The sequence below is a fragment of the Saimiri boliviensis genome, chromosome 2 (assembly GCF_048565385.1).
Source record: "Saimiri boliviensis isolate mSaiBol1 chromosome 2, mSaiBol1.pri, whole genome shotgun sequence".
NCBI classification, from domain to species: domain Eukaryota; kingdom Metazoa; phylum Chordata; class Mammalia; order Primates; family Cebidae; genus Saimiri; species Saimiri boliviensis.
The window spans coordinates 98130023-98151839 of record NC_133450.1 but is presented as its reverse complement, the minus strand read 5'-3'; the positions used below and the strand labels follow the sequence as shown (position 1 = coordinate 98151839).

Here is a 21817-nt window from a genome sequence, read left to right as displayed (position 1 = left end):
TTGTAGGCAGAGTCTATTTAGATAGGAAGAGGGAAAGAAGAGAAAAATAAACAGAAAATTTCCTATTCTGTTCCCAAACTTGTACGAATTTTTAAAATAGGAGTATAGCCTGTCTCACAGATGGCATGAACCTTAGAACTCTGTATTAAGATGGCCTTGTTATATAATGTTTTCAACAGATACTCTTTTGCAGATGGTTTCAAAGACTGTCACAGCCATGATGGTTATTTGATGAATTAATTTAAAGATATGCATGGCCAAGTTTTGGGGCTTGGGGGCCTTACTTTAAAATTTCATTAAAATTCTTAATTGTTTACAGTTATATCTTAAGTCAGTGTAATTTGGTTTAGATGTGCAACTGGCATTTTTTCCATGGATGTTTTTGATACATCCCCAGGGACTTTGCTTTCAGAGAACTAAACAAACTTAAACTCATATAATAATGCATTCTCCTTTCCTTTTCTCTCTCTCTCTTTTTTAAAGATGGGGTCTCACTATGTTGCCCAGGTAGGATTCAAACTCCTAGGCTCATAGTATCCTCCTGCTTCAACCTCCCAAGTAGCTGGGTTAGGGACATGAGCTACAGCCCCGGCTCCTTTCCTTTTCTCTTAATAGCACATTCTTTAATTTTTCACTGTTTTCCTGATTCTCTTATAAACATGTTAATTTCCTGCTAATCCGTTTTCCCTTTTTTCAGTGTTTATCACAATGTGTAAGAATGGAACTATTTATATGTTTATTTCTCTAAGGCTTGTCTCTTTTTCTAGCTTGTAAACTCCAGGACAGCAGGGATAATGTCTGTTCAACACTCTATACCCACAGCCTAGCACAGAGTAGTCACGGATCAAGCACTGCCCAATAAATAGATAAATTTTCTTTCGAAGAAAAAACCAATCAGAATTCATAATAATGTAGACATTTGATCTCCCTTGTATAAAGTTACCTTTAGATCAGCAGAAGGTTTTGTGAAAGCTCACGGAGTACAGAGTATAAATGATGAGCAATTTAAACCTCAGGCTAAATGCATGTGATTACAAGTGAGACTTGTTACTGCATACGACATTTTACCTTTCTGTGATACAGAATTTTTGTTTTGAAGTTTGAAAAGGGGTTAACTCTTGCTAAGAAGATTGTGAACGATATTGTTATACTAGAAAGCCAGAATGCACCACCCTACCACCCCCAATACCAGCAAATAAAAAAAAAAAAATCACTAACGCAAACCTTTCTGGAAACTGTAGGAAATAAGATTAATAAAATATAAGTTCAGTAAATGTACCAAAACTCTGTTAATAGCATTTTTATCACTGATCTCTAAAAAACAAAACAAAAAAAGAGATAATTATTTAATCCTATAGGATTTCTCTATTGTTACAGATCAATCAAATCTTTTTTTTTTAAAATAAGCTATTCACTATATTTTTTCTTGCTTTCTAAATCTTGTCTCACTGAATGAATTAGAATAAGGGAGAAATAAATAAGGGAGAACAAACCAAAGTTATGGAGAAAGTATGTGTGTGAACTTTATTTCATCATGAGAAAATTACTTCTGTGCAGTAACAGAGAATACTGATATCTACATGGTGATAGGCTTTTCTTTGTATTCAGATACATACCTTATATTTGTACACAATATATAAAATTCATGGAGGAAATTAATTTCTACAGTACAGTTTCTTTGTTGGAAGAGAACGTGTTCCGTTTGTTTCATCTAGAAAATGACCCCCAGTTCTGTGATTGTGGTACCAAGGATCGCAGTTCCAATCCTGTAATTTATTAAATTAGACACCATAATCTTATGAACATTAAAAGAAACTGAGGCGCTACATCCTCCTGCAGGATGAAACGAGAGACATAAGTGCTCAGGCTGTTATGCTAATAACTGATTTTTAGCAGAATAGTATGATTCCCATGATGTATTATGAATAGAAATAGTTTTCCCGCAGATCTGGTAACACATATTAGCAACATTGCTGCAAATTTCTCTCTGCTCTGCAGGCATGCACTTCACTCTCAATCAAACCACCTTGTACACACATGGGAAATGAGGCCATCACCTGCAAGGGCCTTCTGCATCGCATCTAGGAAAGACTCTTGGAGGGCTTTAGCAGTTACAATGGTATTCCGAGAAAAAAACGCAACTGCTCTCAAACTGATAGTCCATCCCAGAGAGAAGCTGCTAAAATGATAATTCTGGGGAAACTCTAGCTACCACATCACTGTACTCCAAATGGGAATAGGTCATGTGGGCATTTTCCCTTAGCATATCCTTCTCTTGGAGTAGCATGACTCATAGACTGACAACTGCGCCCCAAAGCACTGTTTTAATGGCTAGGGACCATTCATCCTTGCTGTGGGATTCAAAATTGTGCTTGTTTTTAACCATGTGAAGCATTTTAGGGTGACTAGCATATGCTGAGGTTTGTGCGAAGTGGGGAAAATATACCACCATAGTTCTTTTAACTAAAGTCTTGAACAAAATCAGCATAATTAATTCTGCAGAGGGAAGTTACAGAGCTTCCTGGTGAGGTGGCGGGTGACTTCTCTGATTAAATGACACTCCAAGGTGTCAGAATGCTTTGGCAGCAGCCACAAGTACCTCTTTGTAGGTTTAATTTCATGTGTCTTGCTTGCTCTTAAAATGAAAATGTGAAAAGCCTCAGAGGTTGTATCTGGCCATCAAATTCAAGCCTCTCATCTGAGACACATGACTTGTCTTTGATGACCAAAATATTTAAGGTATAGCTAAGAAGAAAAAGTTCTCTAGAGATGCACCTATACGGTGGCCCTAGGCAGCCTAGCCGAGACTGAGGGACTGGCAAAGATGAAAATGGTGGGTAATGCGAAGTTGCTGGTCTCTTCCTGTTTGGTGCCCACAGGAAGTCTCAATCCTGGTGCTGACCACCTCAGCTTTGGGTATGAAACGGAGGCGGTCTGAGTGCGTAAGCCAGGAGTGGCCACCAGGCCCTCTCTGAACAGCGCTAGTGCCCCACACTCATTTGAAACACATTCAGTCATACAAATCTGCAGCTGGAAAGAACCTAGGTCCCACCCTCAGAACAAGCAAGTACTACAGAGCAATCTAGAATCATCTGGGCAAAACTGGCACATGATGTGTATCGGTGAAGAATGGGAGCCTGCTCTAGAGCCTAGATACATTTGTCTTACACACCAGGGGCACATTCAGGCCTTCATTTCTCAGCTTCTTCAACTGCAGCTTATTTAGAGTATTATCAAAGGAAGCCGCAGGCCCAAGCCATTTGAATCGCAGATGTGGAATCTTTGGTTTGATCACATCCACATACCATAGGCTCTCTAAAGGCAGGAGAGGAACAGCGGCTCTGTGCAGAATGCAGAGCAAGTCATGGAAACACTTCAGGAATGTGGGCAGTGGTGGGGTTACCTCCGGGCTTGCCAGCCACTTTAGATGCCACGCAGTTCTCGCTCTGAGGGATACTGCTGAAGGGCCTTACCCTCGGACGTTTGGAGGACCAGGGTCTTGCTGTACGGGCTGACTCCTGTTTTGTTGAAGGCCTTGACGCGAGCGTTGTACGTGCTGTTGAAGTGAAGGCCATCCACGGTGCACATTGTCTCCTTCCCCACATACACCTCCTGAGAGTCAGCAAACAACAGGAAAGCACTTAGCATGCGCCCTCGTGAGGGGCGAGGCAGGCAGTGCTGCTCAGTGGCTAGGAGCAAGAGCCCTGGGCTCATTCTGATCTGGATTTGAATCCTGCCAGATATTGGGCCATTTAATTTACCTTTTTAGCTTCAGCTTCCTAATCTGTAAAATGGGATAATAATATCCACCATATGCGGTTGGTGTGAGGATTACTTAATGTTGTATACGCAGATTAGCATTATGCCTTGTGCTCAGCATGGGCCAGGCGGCCTAATGAATGGCAGTTATTAGCAGCGAGGGCTTAAAAAAACAAAACTGAGTGTTTATAGTTCAGATTACACCTATTAACTTGGCATTGACACAGTATATGACCCCTACTAAGTTCCTTCTCCATCAATATGGTTTGTAAAAAACATGCCTGAAACCATGAGAACAGGAAGGTAGTCTCAATCCTGTGTTTAGAACTCGGCTGAAAACTTCAGGAACTGTCACAAAGATTACATGCCAAGCCACAGGGGGACAGGCTTTCATCACTGTACAGAGGGAAGGGGGAGGAAATGGAAAGGAGGAAGAATGACATTTCAAAGGCTTAAAATAAATCCTAGCATAATGCATCTTTAGCATAGGTTAGGCATTTGCCACCCTCTTCAGCTGTACACATGGCAAAATTATGCTGACGTAATGAATAAAAATAATTTGCATTCAAAGCACAGCCTTAAAATGACAACTCTCTGGTAGGATACCAAGAAGACGGGGGTCTTGGATCCCTCTTCAGTTCATTACTCCTGCTGGAATAACAAAAATTGGAATCTTATGCGCTCTCATTCAGTGCTTCTCAAACTTTACATGCGCATGAATCACCCGAGGATCTTAAATAAATGCAGTTGCTGATCCAGCAGCTGTCTGGGGTGGAGTTTGGGATTTTGCGTTTTTAACAAGTTCCCAGGTGAAGCCAGTGCTGCTGGGGGAGGACTGCACTTGGAGTCGAGGAAAAAGACAAGACAGACTAAGAGAATTAATTTATCTAAAGAATTCAGAAAAGCAGGAGAGTTTCTTTCCCAGGAGAAAAATAAGATAATAAATGGAAAAGAAAGGCCCTGAAAATGACACAGGAACTGAAAAGGCAAAGTCAGGAATGAGAAACTGACAAATAGGATTTTATATACACACACACACACAGACACACACACAGACACACAGACACACACACAGCAAAGGACATGAAATGGAACCTGAGGCCCTTATCTTGGAAAGAAAGAAATTAGATTTTGTCATGCCAATAAATCAACATATATGTAAATAAGGCTTTTCTATCAAAAGAGAGAACTTTTGTTCTTAAGGAGAATTGTAGAAGACACAGTCCCCGCTCTCAAGTACTTAAACCTAGTGGGGGATCAAAAACACACTCAGGAAACGGGGGCCTTGAGAGTCTTCGCTCTTGAAAGCTAGTGGCCCAGGTTTGGCCATTGATGGCCAGAAAAAAGCTTCACCTTCACAGGCCCGAAATTTTTTTAGACAGTGGTCTCTTCATCAGTGAAAGAACTGGCCTCAGTCTCCAGAAGGGCTGCTCCCTCGGGAAGCTCCAAGCATCAGAACTCCCAGGCAAAACGAGGGTGGAGCGGATGGAAAGTAGGGCGGCAGGGAGAGGATGGCCGGGAATGAAGTTCTGTATGAGAGAGAAGCAGACACACGCCAACAGGCAGTGGCACATGGGAGGCACCACGGCCGTGTCTTACCAGGAGGCCATCCTGTCCTACCTTCAGGGGGCAGCATGAGCTTCTCAATGGGGTTAGGGCTCCCTTGCCTTGGGGAGGTAACAATCTTCTGGCACCAGTTCTATCTAGTGAAAGGCCCAGAAGAAAACCGTAGACTGGGGAAACCTTTGCTAGAAAGACTTCTTAGACTAGGGCAGCTATAACAGGAGATCATGTCCATTAACAGGAATGCCAGTCAAAGACATTAGAAGCTGTGGATTGTAGAAATAAATCTTGGACAATGGTTAATTATATTATTAGCAACAGGCAATGATGGTAATAATATTAGCTAATAATGCACTCTGGCCATGTTCTAGGCAGCATGCTAAGAATTTTATATGGATTATCTAATGGACTCTTAGCAACAAGGCATGAGACTCACACCATTGTTATCATCCCTCTCATTAATAAATGAGAACCTGAAGACTCAAAGGGGTGATAATTAGGCAATGTCCACACAGCTAAGGTGGAGAAGACCAACTTGAATACAGACAGTCTGACTCTAGTATGGCATGTCCTGTCTCTTAAGAAGGGTAGGGCAGTTTCAGAGACTGCTCCATCTACCTTCATGGTACAGGGAAAAAGCAGGTTTCCATTAAGGGCAGGCAGGCCTTGCCAGGATGGCCTGTCACCGGGAGAGAGGGGAAGGCAGCCCTAAGACATCTCGGCAGGACCTTTGAGAGAGTCACTGGTTTGGGTTAACAAGTAAGTAGTGGGCTCTCTACTGACCCGGAACTGACCACCGTTGCCGTCATCCAGCTCCAGAATGTATCCATCGGCGGGCACCGTGGACAGAGGTGGCTGTTTCCAGGACAACGTAGCGCTGTTGTTGTGGGTACAACATTCCTCCAGCTGTAGGATAGGGGTTGCTGGGACTGGAGAGGAAGCTAAACAGAAATTAGTGTAACTCTGGCTTCTGTTAAGCTGCAGATATTCCAGTACCTTAGAATGACAAACATCCCCCTGATAAACACGTGGTTAGAAGTAGCTAGCCTGGGGTGCACAGGAGAACTGAACAGGATCCTTCACAGAGTCCCCGGGAGTCAGACTGGCTCCTGAATGTGAGGCCTTTTTCTAAGCATACTGTGGCCCTTTCCACCTTCGCTGTTGCTGTTGGAGGAGAGACAGGTGTATTCACAGAACTGCTCTGTTCTCACCCCCTTGAGCACTGAAGACATCTTCCCTAAAGGAAATGTTTTACATGGTTCCAAGTGAGATCACAAACAGTGATCTCATCGTTTCAAAACTTCTGAGACACCTGACATCATTCTCTCAAGGTAGGGATACCTCAAAAACAGCACTAGGTCAGGTCTATTCATTTTCAGATATAGAACACCCAACTGTGAGGCTGGCAATCATTAGGGACGTGGCCTGGGAATCATGAGGGATGTGGCCTGGGGGCCTAAAGCATGACAAGGAGGCTCAAGATGTCTTTGCAGCCACGTGAGAGTATGTCACGCTGCTACAAGTTGCAACACCCCCTTGGACATTTTATACTGTGACTCTTTTCCAGTACTTAAAACTGCTAATTAGTTCAGCCTTCAGACACATTAGTTATATTAGTGCTACTGAATATTAGTAACCAAATAATATTATTTAGTTACTGAATAATTAGTTACTGAAAAATCCCAGTTCTTCATATGTAAACTCAATATATGTAGCTGGGAACCATGTTTTAGTTACTGAGTAATCCCAGAAATATTAGTTACTGAATAATCCAGTTCTTCATATTTAAACTCAATGTAAGTAGCTTGGAACCATGATTTTACCAACTGTTGAAAAGATTTTGTCAGCACCAAAACATTGATTTGTTATTGCTATTACTTTAGCACTTTAATAAGCGGAACGAACAGCTTGGGCATTGATTCAATTTCGTGCACAAATTGTTCATCATGGAACACCTGGTATGCTGTACCAAAATTGGACTCTGTGTCTTGTGCACTGAATTAAATCAATGCCTTGTCAGTCATCCCAACCAAAACAGTGTTTAATTTTACAGCAGTTTAGAAAACAGGTTCTATGGTGGATAACCTAGAAAACAAAAGCAGTGACTGTAACATAAGAAATGAGAAGGTGAGGCTGGTCAATTGTCTTATACTTAAGAAAAAACTGTGAGATATTACAATAAAGCCATGTCTAAGCTACTCAATTGAACATAGCTAAATCAAAATTAGTGCCTGTTAAAATTGGAGGCAATCGGTTTAGGAGAAGAAATCATGTTTTAAGTCTCAATGGCACAGGGTTTAGATAAAATCTTACCAAACAGCTATGGCTACTGTAGTGTCAGAAGCCCCAGAAATCCGGATTTGGAGGAAAGGACATAAATTCATTGTCTTGCTCAGTAAATAAACCATAGGACTGGTTGGAAAAGAAGGACACAGAACACAACTCCTTCTAATGAGAATATCTAGACATAAATAGGCATTATCCAGAAGTTATAACTGGAGGATTAACTTTAGGTCATTTTAACTACTAGGGACCTACCTTTTAATTTAAAATTGGTTTTCTTTATTAAAATACATTTTAAACATATTTACTGTGGAAGAAAAATACAGCAGGTTTAGACAAACCATTCTTTAAAGGGCTTATAGAGACATGAATGATTCCCCTTGGGGGATATTTATTCTTAACTGTCCTTATTAGTTAGCACCTACCATGAAACAATGCCTTAGACTCTTATATTTCATTAGCTCCATATTAGTCTTTCTTTTTCCCTTTGTCCATGTTTCAAGCAAGTCTACATTTTATCAGTCACAAAAATCAACGAACAAGATCACAGATGGTTTCAACTGAAATCAAGCAAATGCTTACAATGCCTCTAATAAGAAACTCAAATGTACCTGTGTAGACACAGGAATAATTAAAAGAGTAACTGAAATACATGATGTCATGGGTAATTAAAACATCAGAACTTAATTTATAAGTCCTTGGTGGATACAGTTTTAAAGACCAGAAGGATTAAAAAAAAAAAAGTCTAGACTCTCAATAATCTTCAGATCTTGATATTGTCCCAGATTTAGACAAATTAGCAAATGGACAAAAAAGCAAAGGGAGTGGAGAGGAAAAAAAAGACAGAATTAACCCAGAGATATTTGCATCTGCCTAAATCTATTCCTCCATGTGCTGAGAATTAGTTTTCCTTTTTCCTTATTTATCCCCAGCGATGTTGTATATAAAAGGCAAATGTGGCAAAATTACAGCCTCATTAGCAGAGACTCAGGCTGACATTCTAGAAAAAGAGATTTTATGGGGGTGTTATATTATCCTATTTAACTTCATTAGGCACAAAATGCATGGCTTACTAGAAATGCAAAGTATTTTCCAATTAATCTATCTTTTATCATTTGGAAAAGGATAGCATTAGAGTTCCTGGACTGAAATCTAAGAAAGAGCATTGTGTTTTATTGAGACTCCTGTTATTGGGGCTGTCATAGCTAATTGGATCTTTACACTTTCATGATCATTCTGAGGCAGCTTTTGTTTTTTCCTTAAGAACGAATTTTTCCTGACCTGATCAGGGTTCTAGCATTTATCTTTCTTTTAGCCTGTAAAAATCAACCTTTAGGCTAAAAATTCTCCTCTTAAAATACAAGGGGGCAGCTATTCTTACCGACTTCCTTAAAGAGGTCTGGCAGAGCTGTGGCTCAAAATTAAAATTTCCAGTAGCGGCTTCTTATACCAAGGTTTTCAAATGTCCTCCCTTTTTAAGGCCACTCAATTTCCAATTTGATTGCACATTTTCTTTATTTGTTTAATTTTCTTCTCCAATCTTTCAGATTGGGAGCACTCACAACCATCTAGAGTTCCTCTGTGAAAGTGCACAGGTGGGTGGCAGGGATAAGTGTGAAGAGAAGCTGGGCTCCCAATCTCAAAAGGGAACACTAATCATAAGCAATGCTTTCAAGCACTTTACTGAATGCCAGACAGTGTGGTAAGAGGTTTACAGATACTCACTCATTTAATTTTCACAACAATCCTACAGAGAGGGTATTGTTATTATCTTTATTTTGCCGCTGAGGAAATGGAAATACAGTAAGCTTTTACAGCTCGTAAGTGGCAGGACTGGCATCTGATGCCAAGCAGCCTAGCTCCAGGGCTTGTGTGCTTAGCATGGCATCACACTGCCCCTCTCCAGTCTGGTGTTTAGAAACAGTGTAGCGGAGTAAAGTCTCCATGTCTAATTCCCAAAGTTTCTTTCTGTTTCCTACAAGGTGAGCAATAAAGATTCCCCAAATGAAAATTTCACCTTCACAACTATGGTGGCTGGGAAGGCAATTTTACTGCATTATCTTCTCTGAAGGTTCATTTGTAGACTGTCATTCCCCTTCACGGTGGCAGAACAATACAAATGGCATCTGAGGAAAGCTTAGGCTTCAGCAGAACTACAAGCCGTTTCTGGAAAGCTATTAGTGGTACACTGTTAAAGATAACCCTGAACGCATGTTTTAAGTCCATGCATTTCAGGCTAACTATCAGCATGAACAGATTACATGCAAGTGTGTGTGCTCATTCCATCCCCGCTAACCCTCTGGCAGCTTTCCCCCTATGGTTTATAGGAGATTCTATTCAGATCACACTGTTCTTGCCCATGACCTTGGTGCATACTCAGGGCTCTTACATTCAACTTGAGTCAATAAAAATAAATACACCCTTAGGTGAGTAGAGGCACTTAAAGGGATTAACAGCTAATGGTCTGAGAGCTAAAAAGGCTTGGTGGCCTATTAGGTCACTGTTTTGTCCTGGTTCAGAATGAACAAACTGGCATTTCATTTCAGTACCATCTTGGGATTCTCTGTGTACTTAGACAATTCTGGGTTAATATTTATTGGTGGAGGAAGTAGGTATCTAAATATCTCTGCTCAACCAAACAGTAAAGCCCTTGGCTGACTATGAAAAGATTTAAAATTTCCTTCCTGTGACCTGGGAAAGAGCTGATTACACAACCTTAGAATTAAGTGGAAAAATGTTTTTTAATTACTCTCCAATAAAAATAGAAGACAAAGCTTAGTATGTTGTTTTCTATAAAAGAAAGGTCTGAAAGATCAAACGCCACTCCCAATGGAAAGACAGAGATGATTTTCTAATCAAAATACAACCAGAACGCATGCATTACAATTTAGGGATATTTGAAAAAAGTTACCAGCCTTCTCCAAATAGATCTCTATTGTTTGAGGGTGGTGTAGAATCAGAACAGGCCAGTGAAATCCTTAGCTAATAAGAGAACACAACTTTAGACAGTGCATTCTCACGGAATAGTAGCTGTTCTGACTGTAAATATGCAAAAGCCAACTGCAGACCTACTTTCTTCAGTATCAACAACAACAATGGCATCTCTGATGAGCTTTTGAAACCAGAGATGTTTGATAAAATTCTGAGTGAAGAAGTAAACTGATGTATTAGTTATCATTTTGAGTCAGAACTTTAAATGCATACTTTAAATATATTTGAAAATATTTTAACTTCCTCCTGTAACTAACTTAGCAAAATTAGAAAATACATATTGAGGCTGGGCACGGTGGCTCAGGCCTGTAATCCCAGCACTTTGGGAGGCCGAGGTGGGCAGATCACGAGGTCAGGAGTTTGAGACCAGCCTTGACCAACATGGTGAAACCCCCATCTCTACTAAAAATACAAAAATTATCCAGGTTTGATGGCGCGCACCTGTAATGCCAGCTACTCAGGAGGCTGAGGCAGGAGAATCGTTTGAACTGGGAAGGCAGAGGTTGCAGTGAGCCGAGATTGGGCCACTGCATTCATTTCAGCCTGGTGACAGAGCGAGACTCTGTCTCAAAAGAAAGAAAGAAGGAAGGAAGGAAGGAAGGAAGGAAAGAAAATCTATATTGAATTACATGCATGTATTGTTAGTTTCACAATGGATTGATTACTTTAGCACCACTCCAAATGCTACTTCTTTTTTTGAGGTGCAGTTTTTTGACGTATTTTTTACTGACAACTTGTTAAAGTGCAGTTTATTAAACTAAGAATATCTTTAAAAAATGAAAAGACTAACACTACCACAGGAAGAGTTGTGTATATATTAACAGATATTACAGAGGCCAATAGAAGTCAGCTACAGCCAGTCAAGTTCTATTGTGTCATGACCTTTCACTTTTTCTTTCCATCACAAGCATCTGACAGATGAAAATTATTCAGATTCTAAAGAAGACTGGGCTCTCACTGAATTAATTAAACTCAATGAGCACAAAGCAAAGCATATAAATTAGTCAGGCAGAGTGATAATAATCAGAAGTAAATTAAATTAGACAAAGCCTTAAAAAGAAAATGAAAATGGAAGACTGTAATCCAGTATTATACCAAATGGCCTGTTACGTTAACTTCATGAATAGTTGTTCTGGTTTTGTGTGGTTTCAGATGGATTTATGCTGGGAGAGGTTCTGTGTTTTGGTCCTGAGAATACTTGGTATTCTCTGCTGTGTGTGCAGACTTGAACAGACTGGACAAACAGCCTTGTCCCTCTTACTTTTGTGTGCAGTCCTAAGTGGCCAAGTGACAGTGCTTTAGAAATGTGGTCTGTGATGCAGAGAGCATGAACTCGCAGTCCCCATACCCAGTGAAGAGCTGTTCACTCCAGCTCAGTCTTCACCATCCTGCCAACTGGCCTGGACTCCAACACGGGCAGATGGACATGACTCAGAAGGCCAATGAATGGGGGAGGAGAGGGTTTTGACAGCTGATTAAAGCATTTCAAAGCCCTGAGGCTTTTACCCTCTAACTGCCCCTTCCTCCTGCCCCCTCACCAAGGCTAATTGGGTTAGCTTATTTTTTCCTCTTCCACCAAAAGCTTTTCTTTGCTCTTTTGTGACATATTTTTTCCTCCAAGCTACTTGTGACATACCTTTCAGTGATTTTTATGTCATTGAAAGAATTGGGAACAGAGAGAGAGGCTGATCCAGGGGGATTTATCTGGGGCTCTATATTTTGTTTAGGAGAGGTTTATCTTATAGGCTACCACATTGGTATTAAAAATATTTTTTTAAACAGCAAGAAAGAATTGCTACAACAAAAATGTGGATTTGTTAATAATAAGAGATGAATTTACTTATCTCTTGAAGAAGCTGCTCAGTGTGGCACTAGCTTTATAGCACCAACTAGAAGTTGTAGGAGTTGGTTCACTAGCCATGTTCCCTGACTTTGAATCCTGACCTTGCCACTCAATAGCTGTGTGAGCTCAGGAAAGTAACCCAGTCTTTCTGTGCCTCAGTTTCTTCAGCTGTCTACTAGGGTTACAAGAATAAAATGAGTTATATGTAAAACACTTGGGAGAATGTCTGGTTTGGTTAGCACTCAATAAATGCTAAACATTTTTCTTACTGTAACAAAGCATACTTATTTCCAATCTATACACAACTTAAAAATTTATGAAGGCTTCTTCCCAAAGCAACACATATTAAATGAAAGAGAGAGAGAGAGAGCAAGTTGAAAATAAAAGAGAGCAAAAATTCATTAAAAAGTTGGGAGATGTACTGGTACCAAGTACTGGAATGCATTTAACTGCATGATGTGGACCCTAAGTAGACAGCCCTAAAGCTTGCTGGCTTATATAATTCTCTTTCATAAAAGGATGCAGGTAGCTTTTTCTTAAGAAACAAAACTTTTAAAGCACTGAATGCTAAGAGTCATTTACTATGTGGATGCGTAAATTAGGAGTTGCAAAGAGCAAATCAATTTCAATCTAAAAAATCTGCAAATGACAAAATTATAAGGATGCAGAAAAGATTAGGGATTTCCTGAGATTAGAGGTGATGGAGGGGAGGGTATGACTTTAACAGGGTGGCAGAAGGGAGATCTTTGTAGTCATTAAACAGTTCTGTATCCCGATGCAGTGCTGATTATATGAATTTGTACATAGGATAAGAGGGCATAGAATTATATACACACACTGTTCAGTGTCAGCTTCTTGGTTTTGGTATATTATAGCTACAAGATGTAACCATCAAGGGAAGCTGGGTAAAGGGTAGACGAAACTTCTTACTATTTTTGTAACTTCTTGTGTATTTCAAAACAAAAAGTTCAAAAGAAATATTCTTCAAATGGGTATTACACTGCCATAAGAATGTTGTTATGTTGTTGCATGGTTGGCTTGAGTTGTTATTTTTCTTTGAAAGAGTCATTTTCCTTAAAATATTTTCAGTCCCTACCCAAAATCTCAGAGACACCTTGCCATATCCCTTAATCACGTAATCCAATTTTAAAGTGTATTATATCAAATTTCCATTTTCCTTCCGGGCTTGCATTTTTCTGCCAGTATTGGCAGGCCAACTGTGATCCTCTCAAATTCCCACTGACCCATGCTCAGCCATTTGCTCACTATCTCTACCCATGTGGAAGCAGTCATTTCAATTCTGGACTCCCCTGATTTATATCAATATTTCTGGATTACTTTCTATGCCAAGATTTTATTTATGTGTTGTGATGATCTTTTGCTCTCTCTGCCTTCCTCTTTTCAGGTCAGCTGTTCTATGGTGCTGAGTACTTGAAGTCTGTAAGACTCTCAAAGAGGCAAGCATTGAGTTGATCTGAACTTATCCAGCTTGCTGAAAGGTAGGTCACACATTTATAAGGGGACATTTTCATTACATGATAAGTTAGGAGCCACTCCAGATTATTGTCACATTAGCCAAAGGGGTACTGATCCTGCTTCAAGCACCAGCATCCACTCAGGATGTTGCTCTCTGACTCGGAAGATGCAAGGACATACCTTTCACCTGCACGAAGTCGAGCTGGTGGATGGATTGCAGCAGAGGGCTGTTGTCCAGACTCAAGTCAAAGTCCGTGGTCATCCTTGGAGTGAGTGTGCCTTTACCCCACTGATCCTCAGTCAGGTGCACTCTCCTTATGAGGGCGTCAGAAATCTAATCAGATCAAAAAGACCATAGCCTAAGAAATACACCACCACACTCAAAACACAGCGCTGCTCCTTGGCTGTCAGGAGCATTACTCCCAAACTGCCTTGGGACTCATACCCTGACTGTCTCAGTGCAGTTGGTGAGGAAGACCCCACTGAGACTAGGGTGATCCATGATATCAAGCAAATCTGAACACTTTTGTGAGTCAGGGGGCACTATAAATAATTAGCAGGTGTTAACTGATCTAAAAGACAAATCTGAATATATGATCATGCTATTTATGACAGATTTACTAAATGTCAACAACTTTAAAGAGCAATATGTTAGAAACTAGTTAATTTCTATTAGAATCAATAGCTCAACCCTTCTAATTTAAAGTGTGGGCATCCTATCAAAACTTGGAAATGAATTTCATAACATGGTTTAGTGAGGGTGCATATGGAATTTCTCACATTTTAGCATATCATCTTCATGTGATTATCACTGTGTTCTTTGATAGAAGTTCTTTCATTTTTTATATTCAATCTCCCTCTGTCACTTGTGACTAGTTTAGTAGAATGTGACTTGGAAGAGATTTACATGTTCCTCAACAAAAGGTTCCTTATCACTGGGATCAAAGCTTAAGTAAAATCCAGCTTATACAGCATCTCACTTAAACAATTAACACTGAGGAATGAGAAATCTCTGTATTTGAGAAATCACTGACTTTCTGGCCAGTAGGAGGTATCAAGAAGGTAAACATCTTATGCACTTGACATTTAGACATCTGACACAACTGTCCAAGAGACATTAATAAATAAGGACTGAATTCTTAGGCAAGGCAATAACTCCACTTTGAAAGAACTTACAGAGAATTATGTTTTCATGATTAAACACAAGAATAAAAAGAAGCAAAATAAACAAACAAACAAACAAACAAACAAAAGCCCATGCATCTCTCCAACTTGTAGTACATGGTGACAGAGACCTCCAAGAAGTAGTCAGTGGAGTTTATTTAGCAGGCACTCCCATGTACACTGCAGTATGAAGGTAGGTTCTGTTATCGAGGGACCCAGGCCCAGCCAGGACTGTTGGAAATCTGACTTAAGCATCCTAGATTATGTCCTATGGGAAATTTAGAATCTGAAGGAGAAACTAGTTAACTCTCACCTGCAAAAAGCCACTAGGATCATTTTCCTTAATCACCTCCAAACAGTACTCCATGAGACCTGTGGTCTGGCGCAATTTCACTGTGCAGTGAGAGATCTGATCTCGAACCACCTAGGATTAAAAAGAGAACAGGATGGTCCAAAATGGCAGAGGGCAGAAGAGAAGCAAACTGGACCATTGGAAAGCTTCTTCAAACCAGAATCCATTCCATCCTGGAATGGAACTAAACTTATGAGACTATTTTGTGGCAATGTCTGCTGTGGCTAAGGGCACTGGAAGACAGATGGGGTAAGATTCTCAAAGGAAACTGGTAACAACAGGACCCATCAGAAGGGAAGGCAGATAGATTTTGGAACCCTAGATCTGGTGACTTTGGAGCATCAAGGAACACCTTCTGAAGCTCCTCCTTGCCCTGCTCTTTTCTGTGAAGCTGACTCTGCTGTGCGAAGTTTTCTGGGTGTCTGTAGAGGAGCTGTAGCTCCCCCAAGTTTGGCTGCAGCTGTGCTTGTGACACTGTTCACCTTCAGAACCCTCAACCTTAAAGAGCAGATACCACCATCTGAACCCAATTCCTGTCCCTTCCTGCCCCTCCCCACGGCCCCATGGTCAATTGTTCTGCATCTTTTTCCTTGCGTGGGTGATGGGGGACCTGGAGGGCCAAGGTGGAGCTTGGGAGAGACAATGAGCTAATGACAAGCTGGAGAAAGAAGACAGATGCAGAATTAAGTTTTAAGAATAACCCAGTGAAGCCACTGCCTCATTTGGAGAACAGTTGTAAAGGCTGCTCATTTGCCAAGCTCTGAGTCTGCTTTAACCTACATAGGCTTCTCTCTGAGCAAGTAGTTTCTGTCTCTAAGAAGCTGTCTGTGCTTAGTGATTAATACATGATATTTCTTGAAAAGTTTTCTCTTCAGAGGTATTTATCATATGTGTCTTCTGCTCAGTAACCCAAATCTTGAATGTTCATATATTTCCAAAGATGGGGTCCTGCCATGTTGCCCAAGCTGGTCTTGAATTGCTGGGCTCAAGCAATCCTCCTGCCTCAGCTTCCAAGTAGCTGGGACTACACGGCACCTGTCTTTGAATGGTTTTTGAAGGGTAAAATTAAAGAAGGGGTTTCCAGGAACCATAATTACTCACATCCTCAATATTTATACTACTTTGCAAAAGCCTAAAAAATCTAGCATTTTGGATTTTATGGATTATAGCCAAAAGAGATTCTAATAATTATTTTAAAATGTTCCTTGTTCCTTTTTTTTTTTTTTTTGAGACGGAGTTTCGCTCTTGTTACCCAGGCTGGAGTGCAATGGCGTGATCTCGGCTCACCGCAACCTCCGCCTCCTGGGCTCAGGCAATTCTCCTGCCTCAGCCTCCTAAGTAGCTGGGATTACAGGCACGCGCCACCACGCCCAGCTAGTTTTTTTTTTTTTTGTATTTTTAGTAGAGACGGGGTTTCACCATGTTGACCAGGATGGTCTCGATCTTTCGACCTCGTGATCCACCCGCCTCGGCCTCCCAAAGTGCTGGGATTACAGGCTTGAGCCACCGCGCCCGGCCCCTTCTTTTCATTTTTGGTTATAAATTTGTTTTCCATTAAAAATTATTTCATCCACTTTCCAAAACAAGCAGGAAATAGATGAAAAAAGCAAATACTCTTATCATTCTAATGTAAAATTTAAAAGTATTTTGACATTTTTTTTTAGTTTTTCTCTAGAACCAGTATGGCAATTTTACCTTCCCTTTCCACCAACTTAATACTGTATCACAGGCATTTTTCATGTTGCCACCATCAATGGTTATAAAAATATCCTATTGAGTGGGTAATCTTAATTTGTTTAAACATTCCTGTTCTCTTATTATTGGACATTTAATTTCTATCTAATATTTTGACAACTCATGTATTCATTATTTCTGATTTTTTACTCCTAATATTTTATTGTGGCAAAATATATGCAACATGACATTTTCCATTTTAACCATCTTTAAGTGTATAATTCCATGGCATTAAGTACTTTCACATTATTGTGCAACTATAACTACCATCCATCTCAAGAACATTTTCATCTTCCCAAATTGAAACTCTGAACCCATTAAACAACGTCTCCATCTCCCCTTCCTCCCAGCCCCTGGCAACCACCATTCTACTTTCTTTATGAATTTCACTATGCTAAGAACCTCTTACGTAAGTGGAATCATATAACATTTGTCCTTTTGTGATCGGCTTATTTCACTTGGCATAATGCCTCTGAGATTCAACCATGTTGCAGCAGGTGTCAAAATTTTCATCTTAAGAGCAAATAATACTCTGAGGTATGTATACTCCATTTTGTTTATCCATTCACCCACTGATGAATATTTTCAACTACAGTGAATAAAATTACTATAAACACGAGTGTACAGATATCTGTGTAAGTCTCTGCTTTCACTTCTTTGAGGTACTATACCCTGAGGTGGAGTTGCTGGATCATGTGGTAATTCTACATTTAATTTTTTCAGGAATCACCATACTGTTTTCCATGGCAACCATACCATTTTACATTCCCACAGCAATGCACAAGGGTTCTAATGTCTCCACATCCTCACCCACACTTATTACTTTCACATTTTTAAAAATATAGCCATTGTGAAGGTATAAAGTGGTATCTCGCTGTGTTTTGATTTGCATTTCCCTAATGGCTGGTGATGCTGAGTATATTTTCATGTGTTTATTGGCCATTTGTGTAGCCTCACTGGTAATCAGGTCTTTGCCTATTTTTAAAACTAGGGTTTGTTGTTGCTGAGTTGTAGGAGTTCTTTATATATTCCAGATATCAATCTCTTATCAGATATACGATTTTCAAATATTTCATACTGTTGTGTGGGTTGCCTTTTCACTCCTTGCGTCCTTTGAGACATAAATATTTCAACTTATCGACATTTTCTTTTGTTTCCTATGCTTTTGGTGTCATATCTGTGAAATCACTGCCAAGCTCAATGTCCCAAAGCTTTTCTCCTGTGTTTTCTCCTAAGATTTTGCAGTTTTAGATTTTATATTTAGTTATTTGATCTATTACAAGGTAATTATTGGATATGAAGTTAGGTAAGTGTCTAACTTCATTTTTTTTTCTTTGCATGTGGATATCCAGTTTTCCCCACACCATTTATTAAAAATACTGCTTTTTTTCCCCATTGGATAATCTTGGCAGCCTTGTGGAAAATCATTTGAGCAAGTATGCAGGAGTTTATTTTTGGATTCTATTCTGTTACTGTGGTCTTTATGCTAGTATCCACTATTTTCATGACTGCAGCTTTGTAATAAGTTTTGAAGTTAGCAAATATAAGAACTTCAACTTTGTCCTTCTTTTTCAGGACTGTTTTGGCTATTCAGGTTGCCCAATTCTCTGACAGATGATTTGTTATTGCTTTTTAAATTTTAATAATAATTAAGAAGTAAAATAAAATGTAGGATGAAAAATCTCTTTATTGTCATTGGTGAAAGGAAAAAACTTTGATGGAAAGATTACTTTTGTGAATTTTGCGGGAAATGAATTTAAATTCGCTGGTTGATTTATTTTCTTCTCACATCCAGTATGTCTGACAACCACCATCACCATATGTTGGTCTGGGGTCAATATGTACAAATTATTTTATTTTTTATTCAGAAAATAACAGGAAGATTAGGATTCTATCTCTTGGGGAGAAAAAAACTCCACATGTAAAACATTTAAAAATTAAAGAGAAGTGGCCTACAGCTAAGACACTATTCCCCTCTGTGGTATGGGGCTGAACTAACTTGTTATTAGGATGACATTTTTATATTTTGGTAGCCAGTGTATTGGTGCTGCTAGGTAGCAAACACCTCCATAGTCATCATTTCATTATCCAAATGACACTTACCTTTTGACTATGAGTACTGGAAGTCTGAATAACAAGGACAGATAGAATCTGAGCACTATAACCCAGAGTCAGTCTGCTTTTGAGATAAAATAGACTGAATCGTGTTTCCTTTCCAGAGGATTCAGTTCAATGATGCATTAATATACTGAAATAAATACATTACTCAGTCCTCATAAAATTCCATGTTTGCTTCTATAAATTTCCTTATCAAGTATGGTTTATTGGGTGCTGAAGGAGCTGTGAGTGTTGGGGCTCTCTGCTGACTGTAAAGAAGCTTAATTGTTGCACTGCCAAATTACTAGGGAGTTTCAGCAGGTGTTTGCTGTTGGCTCCTGTATTCTATGACTCAAGCTTCTTGGAAGGACTCAGTATTCCTGAGTTCCTGGCCCTCACTCTTGATACAGTTTATTTTAGTCCACCTTTTTACATTTTAATCAGTCATTCACAATGATCACAACAGACTGTGATAAAAAATTACTGCTTAAAATTAAACTATAGGGTTCCCAGAGAAGCATTTTTGGTGCCCTGTAATTAACTTATATTTCTGAATTAATTTAGCAAGATTTCCCACATTATAGAAATCAGCCAGATTATCTTGAATCAGATCTTTAAAGAGAATAAATACTTTTTCTCTACTTGTCTTTATCAGCTCTCTTACTTGCTACCTTCTTCAACCTGTGTTACTTATACCACATTTTGTGGTGATTTCTTTCTACATTGAGTTTTTCATGGAAAATGATTCCCAGAAGCCAGGCCACCTCACTGTTGTCTTTGAATAACACATTTCTGTGCTTTGGCTCTGATGTGCCAGAGGACCCCTTGGCATCATGTTTGCAGTGGGCTGGATTCAAGAGGTCCTTTTCTCAGGGACAGTGCAAGTTGCAGAATGACACAAATAGAGCCTAAGAGACAGTCTTCCTGCTTTCATCTGCACTAAAGCCTAAACCAGCTCCCACCAGACAGTGAATTAATCTGTAGTCCACAGTTTCAGAAAAGGCTTTTAAAGTTTTATCAGCAGAGCCACCATCTGTTCTGGATGGCAAATGCCTATCGATCATTGGAACAGTTTTATTTTGTTAAGTGGAAGATTTATAAAGGTCATTTATTGGGTCAGGATATAACACTGTCATCTATTTGTTAAAGGAGAGTCTGAAGGACTGTTGTGTCCCTTTAAATTCTCACACACTGTCAGTAGCACAGAGCAACCCAGGAGAGAGTACACAATACACAGGTAAAATTTTGTCCTGCCTGTCCTCAATGACATTCCCATCACTAACAGGCGAATCTCCTTTCTCCAGTCAGTTCTAGTGACACAACCAGCAGCAAGACCTGAGGCTCATTAAAGGGAATTTCATTTTTAATGAAATGATGACCTTGACACCTTCCCTAACCTCCGCTTACCTCTACATTTTACATGTGGTTCTTTCAAAAATTTTCTTTACGCTTTTTAAATAAATGCCTTTTTCTTTGCCTCCCTTTCCTTCCTTCCTTCCCTCTTTTTCTTTCTTTTTCCTCTCTCTCTCTCTCTCTCTCTCTCTCTCTTTCTTTCCCTCTATCCCTTTCTTTCTTTTTGGACAGGGTCTCTGTCACCCAGGCTGGAGTGATGTGGCACACTCACAATTCACTGCAGCCTCAACCTCCTGGGCTCAAGTGATCCTCCCACCTCAGTCTCCTTAGTAGCTGGGACTACAGGCACATGCCACCACACCTGGCGAATCTGTATATTTTTGGTAGAGATGGGGCTTCTCCAGGTCATCCAGGCTGCTCTTGGGTTCAAGTGATCCTCCTCCCTCGGCCACCCAGAGCGCTGGGATTACAGGTGTGAGCCACCATACCTTGCCAATGCTTTTTCCTATAGTACTCTCTCTCATTATAGGTTTTGACAAGATGTCACTAACGAACTGCCGCCTAAATGAATGCTAACTTTCTTTCTCTACTATTTCAAAAAGTTCTTTCTTAAATATAAGCTACGCCTTCCCATTATAGTTTAAAACAATTTCTGCTAAGCATAAGATCATCCTTTAATCCTTTTTGTTTAAGGTCCAATACAGTTATCTCCTCAGTATCTGTGGGGGATTGATTCCATGATTCCCTGCAGATGCCAAAATCAGAAGATGCTCAAGCCCCTGATATAAAATGGCACACTACTGGCATATAGCCTATGCATATCCTTCTATATCCTTTAAATCATCTTTAGATTGTTTGTAATACTTAATTACAATGTAAAAGGTATTACAGTATATTGTTCAGGGCAGGGGTCCCTACCCGCTGGGCTGTGGAGTAGCACTGGTCTATGGCCTGCTGGGAACTGGACTGCACAACAGGAGGTGAGGAGTGGGCCACCTCCTTTCAGATCAGCAGCGGCACTAGATTCTCATAGGAGTAGGAGCCCTATTGTGAACCGTGCAGGCAAGGGATCTAGGTTATGTGCTCCTTATGAGAATCTAATACCTGATGATCTGACGTGCAACAGTTTCATCCTGAAACCATCCCGCACCTGCTCCAGCACCCCCTGCAGCTATCTCTAATAACGATATTAATAACACTAT

At 40.0% G+C, this 21817-nt stretch overlaps 1 protein-coding gene across 11 annotated transcripts in view; it reads right to left on the bottom strand.

The window, feature by feature from the left end:
- Nucleotides 1-21817, bottom strand: part of TRIM9 (tripartite motif containing 9) — a 260580-nt gene that overhangs the window by 19643 nt on the left and 219120 nt on the right. For 8 of the 11 annotated variants that reach the window (XM_010341083.3, XM_074393939.1, XM_010341082.3 and 5 more), the window contains 4 exons: nt 15393-15503; nt 14096-14249; nt 6106-6263; nt 3474-3612 (listed from right to left, as the gene is read on the bottom strand). In XM_010341083.3, coding sequence (XP_010339385.1) covers nt 3474-3612; nt 6106-6263; nt 14096-14249; nt 15393-15503 — 562 coding nt within the window. The remainder of the gene's footprint in view (nt 1-3473; nt 3613-6105; nt 6264-14095; nt 14250-15392; nt 15504-21817) is intronic. The other 3 variants (XM_074393934.1, XM_074393937.1, XM_074393940.1) reach the window with 1 other exon arrangement.